The sequence below is a fragment of the Nestor notabilis genome, unplaced genomic scaffold, assembly GCF_000696875.1.
Source record: "Nestor notabilis isolate BGI_N333 unplaced genomic scaffold, ASM69687v1 scaffold22059, whole genome shotgun sequence".
In the NCBI taxonomy this organism is placed as follows: Eukaryota; Metazoa; Chordata; class Aves; order Psittaciformes; family Psittacidae; genus Nestor; species Nestor notabilis.
Genome location: NW_009945349.1, coordinates 13,752 through 23,417, shown reverse-complemented (window position 1 = coordinate 23,417; position 9,666 = coordinate 13,752). Strand labels below are relative to the sequence as shown.

The window sequence follows — 9,666 nt, the reverse complement described above, 5'->3', positions numbered from 1 at the left end:
TAGGGAAGAGAGGTTGTTTAGTTCTTTACTTGCACTTTTTCTTTTTAAGGACTTATGATTTCACCAAAGCCAGACACTGCACTGGAATTTTACTTTAACAAGAGTGACGCCCATTCATATGCAGAATATGTTGCTACACTTAGAAAATTCCTTGAATGTAAGTAAGTTACTACAACTGCCCAAGTAATTCAGGAGTCTTAATGTTGAGTACATTAGTTTCCTTGTTTGCTTGTAGTTACCAATTGCTAATGGAGGCTGGTTCAAGTTCAGTCTTACTCTAGACATGTGTGTTATTAAAATATACATTATAGAAAAAGGTAAGTATCAATACCTATATTGGACAGGGAGCCTGAGCATGAGGAATAGTGGAGTACATAATGGAGAATTTTAGGTCCTTGTCCAGTGTTTTGGCAACATGGTTGTTTAAATGCTACAAGATGTAGAAATTACATACCAGAAGAGTTCAGTGTAAAATTACGTAGGTCATTTATTTGGAGGCCAAATTTATAACGACTTAACTGATCTTAGTCTTCATCTAAATGTCTTAGTAACTAAGTGAGAATCCTTCAGTCTTAAGGACTTGAGTGTTTGCCTGTTTAAAAAATGAGGCACACAAAGATTAAATTAATTGCAGTTTATTAATTTTCACCCTGACACACAGTATTTACAAGCAGAAATATTAAAATATTGAATTTAGAACATGGAGAGAAGGTAGCGCAGGACAACTGAAGGATGACAAAATCACTAGTTTAAGTCATATGTTATTTTATATACGTGCCTATATGTACACTTAATCTAGTAATACACAGATCAGTTTAAAATATCAAGAACTGAGGAGGTGGTGTAAAATTTCACCTGTGCTCATGAGTTGCTCTGTTAGCTACACAAGCTACATACTTGAATCTATCTGGATTTGTAGTTTTGGTGCCTACTAAAAGCTTCCATGAGTAGGCTTTTCTTCCAGAGCTCTGCCAAGGGTTCCTGGGAGGAATGCTGCATTTCATGATTACCTGCCCCTCCTGCAGTTCATTGGGTTTTGGACTCTCCCACTGAGGATGAATTTTCCCATTTTACGTTGTTTATGCTTAACTGGGGGCAGGGTGTAAGAGAGGGGAACAAAATCACAAAACATGTTAAATGTGAATAGATGAGCATTTGTGATGATGTGATCTGTGTACTTGTGAAACACAAGGAAGTGAAAAACAATTTGCGATGTTAGTATAGCGTAAGTTGTACTACCTAGTGTAAATGTAGAGACAATTTGATATTAGTCATTGAAATACTTGAAGTTTTCCTTTATGTTTATTAAAGAAACATGTGTAAAGGAAAAACTGGTTTTGTTTCTAGGTAAAGAATTGACTGTTTATATTTTAATACATTATTAGCTTAGAATACATAATTAGTTTAGAGTTAGTTTATGTACAGAAATTAATAAAGTTGTGATTAATGACATGATTTGAAAAGAAGAACAGCATTATTTCTTCTGTAGTGCTCTTTTTATTCTTCCATTCAGTGCCACTTCTTGATGGGCTTTGAAAAAGTGTTTGTTAAGATGGGTATGAGACATAGTGCTCTGAAAATAGTCCTTTCAGAAAATTCCTAGACAAGTAACAACTATAAATTAGATGTTTAAGTAGGCTTCTGCAGCTTTCGGTTATTTGTGTGCTTTATACCATTGATTTACAAGCTATTTCTGTTTCATAGCATATGATGATTCAAAGCAATCCCAAAACATAAACTGTACACCAGGAAGGATTTTTGATCAGAATGATGTTGCTGTTAAAAAGGCATGTCGATTTAACCTCTCTGAGCTTGGCCAGTGCTCTGGAAAAGAAGATAAGACCTTTGGCTATTCTAAAGGAACTCCCTGCGTGCTTGTGAAAGTAAATAGAGTAAGTGCCTACTTATTTTTTAATTCTTATATAAGTGCTCGCAACTACCACTGTATGAAAAATTACTGTAGAAGAGGACTGAAATACATGCTTAGTTTGCTTCTCAAGATACTGCTCTTTCTGGACTAGTGTAATTTATGGAATTGTCTAGCAATTCATGTATTTCAGAGAATAAATTGGAGTGTTTTGAGCATTGTAATACTTACAAGTATTGATTTTTATTTGCATCAAAATATCCGAAAACCCTGTTTTAAGGAGTACAGTGCTCTTAAGTTTTTGCTTACTGTTCTGTGTAACATGTGAAACCACTGTGCAGGTAAATTGTGTTATACTTTGTTCTTGAAATGTAATTAGAATGTAATAAAGTCTCTAACTCCTGAACTACGTAAGGTGATGAAAACTTTACTAAGCATTTGACTTTTCAGTGATACTACACGTTACTTGAAACTGCTAACTGGTTTTAGCTGTTAATGTTACATGCTGAATATAAAATAAGAAAATAATCCTTTCTGTGGCCACTGTAACTATTTGAGCTTTTAACCTAACAATTTAAATCATAGTTCTAGTCTAAAACTGTGCTTCATATAAAAATGACACTAGACGGATTTGCTCCCTGTATGAACTCTGGCATATTAAGTGGGGGGAAAATTCAAATTTGATCTGTAAAACTGGAAAAGGAAAGAGACTATAAATATTTTAACTCTCTCTCTCCTTTAGATAATTGGGTTAAAGCCTGAAGGAGAACCACGTATACATTGTACATCTAAGGTCAGTTCTGAATGTAAGAAGTAAGCGTGTAGTTGATTTTGCTTGTAATTAGGATGAAAAGTGATTTTTTTCACTCTCTTTGTTGTTAGAGTTTGTATTTTATTTTCCTTGTTTTCATCTTGCTGTATGTCTAGTTTAGTTTTAGTGTCTTTAATTTCTTCAGTGTATTACAAAAATACTTTGTTGTTGTTCTTTCATCTTTAGATGGATTTGAACTATCTGGCTTGCTTTAGAGTTGAGGAAAAAGCATACATGTTATTTGTGATCTTATTTCTTTCTCTCTTTCTTTCTTTATTTATTTGTTTATTGTGAGTTGCATTTTGTTTTCCCATTTCATAACCTGTATTTTTATTTTTTCTCCATGCTGCAAGTGCACCTTAGACATTTTATAAATGATGGGTAAGACACAGTGTGGTAACTGTTACTGTTCAAGTAAAAGCTGCCTTCAAATCAAGTATAAACTACTTATAATGACTAATCTATGTGTATTTGTTGTGTACCAATGGATTTACACAGACTTTTTTATGGCTACTATAATAATTACTTTGACTTATGCATATTTTTCCTAGACTGCTTGGGGAGCAGTGAAAGCCTTGGTAAGTTAGTAGCTTGAGCAAGGGATGGAGTCATGGCTCTTAGCTTGAGATGGCTGATAAAAATGTAGGCTGGGAAATTTCAGCAATTAATGAGACAAATACTGTAAGCGTTCCTGCCTTCATCTTACGTACCTGTAGTAGGCATAAGTTTTAATACTTGATTTTGGTGGAGTCTTTTCAAAATTTTGATCTCCCCATGACAGTCTGTTGCAAGTAAAGGTGATTCTTTCTCTTATTTGGGACTGATTTCTTTGTGTCCACTCTTAAAAAACGCTTTTCCATTGGAGGAATTATTCGTTTCTTTTAGAATAAAGCAAGTTTCTTCTACTTTTACTACTACTCTTTCTTCTTCAACTTCTCTAGTTTATAATTTTTTGTAATGTGGTATCCCAAACTGGTCAGAAGTTTGCCTCTAGCAGAGGTATTGTTAATGGCAGAATTTTCGATCTGTCATCATATTTGAAGTAGAAATGTTTCTTGAGGTGAATTTGCCATTTTTAATACAATGTGTCTTTATTTTAATAATTTTACTATTTAGGTCCTTCTTTCGGTTACTTCCCAGTCTGTATCTATAGATGTGATTTCTTGAAGTTCAGAGCTTTCAATTTTATGTTGCTGTTCTTGCCATCTACTCCATAGTTTTTCATCATCATTTTAGTGGGATCCAGTTCTCTGAAGTGTTCTGAACTACTTACAGCTGGGTGCCATCAGTGTAGGAACATTATTTTACATCTCACAAGCCCTTATTGAGAACACTGAATAGGGTCCAGGGCAGTCATCTTCATTCCTACCTAAAATTCCTTGTGATGTGTTGAGAATTAACGTACAAGTCATTTATAAAATATTGGTGGTAATCCTGTTTTATGATGATTCTATTTCTTCAGCTTCTTCTATGGATGAGACAGTCTCTATGTGCCAGTGGTAAAAGCTATACTAAGCAAATCAGAGATGATGCTTTTTCTTACCCTCTTAGCTGATTTCACTAGCAAAAGAATAAGTTTGATAACAACTTAGTTGATCTTGGTGGTGGTCTTTTGCTACTTTTTTACCCCTTGAGATACTTGCCAATAAACTATATTGCATGTTATGGTATGTATTTTCTTGCATCCTCTTTCTTTAAATACAAAGTACTGTTTTTTTCTATATCCAGTTAAAATTTTTTGATCTACATAGATGTGGTGGGTTTAAATTTTGAGATTATTAACCTTAGTAGTTCTTCAGTGACTTCCAGGGAATATATTTGTCAGGCTTTGCCACTTAGAATGCATCTATTTTATCTTTAATTAGCCTAATCTTGCCCTAGCTTATCATGATTTAACTGCTTTGGAAAGCTTAAGTCTTGGTTACAATTCCTCCATCTCTGTAGACCACAAAGCAGCAACATCAACAACTTTCATTTTCTCCTTTTGTCAATGCTTCATTTTTACACTTCTTTCTGTTATGCCCCTTGCTTATTGAAACTCTTACTTAAAGGATTACACTGTTCTTTACATCAGTTTGTGAGGCCTTGTTTCCAATTCCATTTTTATTTCTTTGACTCCTTAGGATATGAGTGCTGAGTAATGGTCTCTTCCTCTTCTCTAGTGGATAAGGTGAATGCTTACCTGGAAATAATATATTGTGGTGGTTCTGGATCTTGTTGATGCCAAGACGTCCATTGTGACTGTCTTGTGTGCACACTGGAAAGACAGAGAAGGATAGGCCACCGGCTTTTGTGCATTTTGAAGACAAATTTATAATTGCATTGCATTCTCCACTGTATTTGAATGTTCCCTAAATATTGGCTCTTAACAGAAGTTGAAGTGTAGTGGTCATTTGTACTTCTTTATTGATTCTCTTATTACTTCTTTGAGTAACTGATGTGTTCTGTTGTGGTGTTCTGGCCTTGTGTGGGGTTTTTTGTGGTCATGGGTTGTTTTGTTGGGGTTTTTGTTTGTTTGGGGGTGTTGCGGGTTTTTTTGATTGGTTTTTTTCCCCATTTTTCCTTCTGTGTTGCTGTCAGTGACTGTGGATTTAAAGAATTCAGGACTGCGCTGGATGGTAGCTTCATGGAATATATGATCATATTTGTGCAGTTCATAGTACAAATACAACTTGCTAGTAATTTTAAATTTTGTATCAGAAATCTTTAATGTCTGAGTGACAAAGATGGATTTTGCTTAAAAGGTAATTTAATTGAGGAGAGCAGAAATCCTACTATCAAATTCCCTTCATCTTAGAGCAGACTTTTTTTAACCTGCCGTTTGCTCTTTACCAGTTTTTCTTTCCCCTTCATTTGTGTTTTTAAATATTTTTTGTTCTTTACAGTTAGTTTGACATATATTGAGAGCAATTTGGAGAAGTGTCTGCCTGGACTTAATGCAGTTTGAATTTTAAGTGGGGGAAAAAAAATGAAGAGGCCAAGTCTCTCAAATACAAAATAAGGTTAAGAGCTTCTGTCTATGCATCCTGCCAGTCTTTGCCATCTAAAACATCAGTTAAGTTTTTCACTTGGAAATTCCTGTTCTTCAAGCATTCTGTGAGGCAGTTCTTCTTTCCTCTCCCTGCACTTTTCCTATGGGATTTTTTTAAAATATAAAAATTTTAGGTAGATCTGGTATTTCTAAGTCAGCAGGCTTGATACTTTTGGGGATGATTTTCTCTGCTCCCAGATAGTGCTAGTTGTCATCACTGTATTTTCTGTAGATTAGGGAAGTGAGTGTTTGCACTGTCGGACACTGATTACAGCTGGTTCTTCCTCCTGCACCCTGGAGGAACCGAGCTGCTGTAGTCTTGAGGATCTCCACAAAGAGAAACAAGCCAAAAAAGGATCTTATTTTTAAGAAGTTTGAAAATCAGCAGTTTAGGTCTTTAGTTTGGAGATGGAAGTGTACAATTTCATGTGTGCTGGAACATCTTGCAGCAGTATTCTTTCAAGTTAAAACTACCTTTACTAAAAGCCAGTAGATATATATTATTTTTTTTAATTGTGTAGGGATATTAGTTAATTATGAAAGAAAACCCCACAGCAGTTGCATGAATCAGGCAATTGCATGTCCCAGAGCCTTTCTGCTATTGCACTGATAGCCTAATGCGTATATATTTATGACTGCATGCATGCCTTCTGTTTAGCTGCTCCAGAAACTCTACTCCTATTTATCTTTCTTATGTTACTCTGTATTCTGATTTCAGGAATGTATTTAGAAAATTAGTATTTTTTAGCTGCATGAGCTTTAAATAAAGTAATAATGGTGAAAAGCAACACATTTCTACTTAGTACTTATATTTGCTAGCTCAAGGTTCAGAATATTTAATAAACAAATATTGAAGAATGGCAGTTATTTAGACTGCAAAGAAACAAGAATACCCTATACAACATACTGTATGTTCTTTTAAGGAGATGACAAGAAGGTATTCTTGACCTGTGGTTTACTGTTTTTTGATCTTTGTGTTCCTTTTTTGCTTAGTTCTATTACTGCAGCCATCTTTTGAACTTTGTAGTGTTGTCTTTTTAAAATTGTAGTTATTATATATGGTAATACAGGAAAAACAATGAAAGTTACTAGAGCACTCTGAACTTGTGAATCACACTGAACAAGCAGTGTTCTGAAGATACATTAGCATTTTGGGGGGTGCTTTAGCGGCATTTCCATTTATCGTGGTAATATGTTTACACTGTTACACAGAGCAGCCCAGAAAGCCAACCATATGCTGGGCTATATCAAAAGGAGCATGTCCAGCAGGTTGAGGGAGGTGACTCCCCCCGGCTCTATTTCACCCTTGTGAGACTCCCCCACCTGGAGTACTGCATTCAGCTCTGGGGCCCTCAGCGTAAGAGGGATGTGGTCCTACCTGGGCAAGTCCAGAGAAGGGCCACAAAGATCATCAGGAGCTGGAGCACCTCTCCTATGGTGACAGACTGCGAGAGTTTGGGTTGTTCACCCTGGAGAGGAGAAGGCTTCAGGGAGACTTTAGAGCAGGCTTCCAATACATGTGATTAAAAGGGGCCTACAAGAAAGCTGGAGAGGGACTTTTTACAAGGGCATGTAGTGACAAGGAGTAATGGTTTTAAACTGAAAGAGAGTAGATTTATATTAGATGTTATGAAAAAAACTCTTCATTATGAGTGTGGTGAGGCACTGGAATAGGTTGCCAAGAGAAGTGGTGGATGCCCCATCCCTGGAAGTGTTCAAAGCCAGATTAGATGGGGCCTTTAGCAACCTGGTCTAGTGGAAAGTGTCCCTGCCTGTGGCAGGGAGTGAAACTAGATGTCCTTTAAGGTCCTTTCCAACCTAAACTATTCTATGATTCTGTGATACATGTGGGCACTTCCTAGTTGTTTGAACTTGCAGTAGTTTGACGTCCTGCCAGGATACACAGTCCTGAGGAATACTGCGTATAGGGAGATGTGTCTGTGTCTGGGACAGCTCAATCATGTATACATATTTTGTATGTCTTACACTTTGGTTGTCTCTTTAGTTGGGAATTAGGCACTAACTTTGTAGTTAACTTAATCCAAATCTTTTTACAAGATTTTGGATTATAGGTGAAATTCTGGCCATAAAGCATCATGGGTATATTGTTACTCTAAGGTGGTGATGACACACAAACTTTAGTAACATCATCATTTTAAACTTGGGTTTCCTTTTAGATAGCCTGTAAGCCAAGGCTAGCTGAACAGATGTTGGGAACAGTACACCATTACAGGGAGGGTCCTATAGTTCTTTGTGAATTATTTTATTCTTCAAATTTGAGAGGCTTAAAAACTTGGCTTTAACTTAAATACAGATGTGCTCTTGCTTCACCAAAATTTACAAGCTTGCTTGTGCATACTTGGGATTTTAGCTTATGTATGGGGGGGCTTTGGTTGCTATTACATTATCCATTGCAACGAATATCCTCTCTGCCCTCCGCTTTTCTTTGACTCATAAGGGAAACATGAAGGCAAGCTGTCTTGACTTGATTACTAAATACTACTGTTAATAATCCTTACTGTACCAGATGTGTGCAGCATGTAACTGTTTGCCAAAAATAGATCTATTTTGGAAGTCACTCTTAAGAGGTTGTAGCTCAGTTGTCTTTCTTTAGGAATCTTGCATTTTATCACTGGCTTATAATTCTAATTTTGTGTTAATTTTTATGTAAGCAGATGTTAACTTCTAATTTTGTTGCTATCTCCAATCACAGGAAGCAGGCATGGTTGAAATAAATTATTTTCCTCCTGAAGGCTTGATTGACTTAATGTACTTTCCATACTATGGGAAAAGCTTGCATGTAAGTATGCCTTAATGATGGTCTTAATTTGTAAATGTTTTGTTTCTGTTTACATTTACAATTACTAATATCAGATTGATATTGTGTAATGAAGTACTCACAAGGAATATTACACATGCAGAAATGTCACAGATTAGAGGTATGCTTTAGTAGATACAAGCAAATACTCTAGGCATTGTCGTAATGAAGAAGAGGCTGTATACTAGCAGTATTAAGGCCATCTGCTGCTTTTTGGTCACTGACATCTTTTCTAATCTTTTTGCATTCAGGGAAAGTCAGGAAAAGTAGACTGGTTCTTCAGACTACTATACAGTTTCTAATGGCTATAATCGTTGGGGTTATGTATAGGATATTTAGTTTATAAATCATTATAGTATTGTTGATTATAGTTCTTTGTGGCTCTGTGGTTGTGTTTTCTATTTGCTGTTTCATGCAGAAGCACTTCAACGTAGCACATAATTATTTTAAAATTTTTTTAATCTTTGTTTTTCTTTGCTTACTCCATCTATCCTCATTGTATTCTGAGATAAATTTTGTTTAATTGAATAACACGTATGTTTTAAAAAACTAAAGCTCACTACTTTATGGCCACAGAATACACAGGCTTAAAACTCCCAATTTCTTTTCAAACTTGAATTTAGTTATCTTTTTCTTTTCTGGCATCAACTTGTGATAACTGCATAGAGAAAATCCACACCTTCTATCAAATATAAAATTAGATTGCCTCTTATTGACCAAGTTATTAAGCTAATAAACATTTTCACTGTTCACCATTGAAGATAAAAGTACTTTTTAAACTAAGTCTATTAGATCTGTAGTATACCACAGTGGCTGGTTGTAATTTCCCCCAAATGATTTTTGTACGAAATTATACGTTTATCAGATATTTTTCCAGTGTACCCTATACTTGCATCAGTTTAAGTAACTGGGGTTTTTTTATATCCTCACATGGCTTTTACTAATGAGGAAGGAGTTCATATTTCTTCAGCATTTGCTTTCATGTTATGGTAGTTCTGTGTTTTCCATTTTGTTCCCAGACTTTTTGAACTGATAAGCCATTTTCTTAGACATAGAACGTAAGAAAAGACTGTTAACTTGTGCTTCCAACAGGCAGTCAGTGCATACTTTATCCCTTTCTTGGAATGAAAGAATAGGGA

General features: G+C 35.6%; 1 protein-coding gene across 1 annotated transcript in view; it reads left to right on the top strand.

Annotated features, from left to right (window-relative positions):
* Positions 1 to 49: 49 nt before the first annotated feature.
* The window catches only part of ATP1B3 (ATPase, Na+/K+ transporting, beta 3 polypeptide), a gene marked incomplete at its 5' end in the record, with an annotated part of 12,897 nt that continues 3,280 nt past the window's right edge, over positions 50 to 9,666 (top strand). The window contains 4 exons of the mRNA XM_010022847.1: positions 50 to 157; positions 1,705 to 1,892; positions 2,610 to 2,660; positions 8,423 to 8,509. Of these exons, the coding sequence (XP_010021149.1) occupies positions 50 to 157; positions 1,705 to 1,892; positions 2,610 to 2,660; positions 8,423 to 8,509 (434 nt within the window). The remainder of the gene's footprint in view (positions 158 to 1,704; positions 1,893 to 2,609; positions 2,661 to 8,422; positions 8,510 to 9,666) is intronic.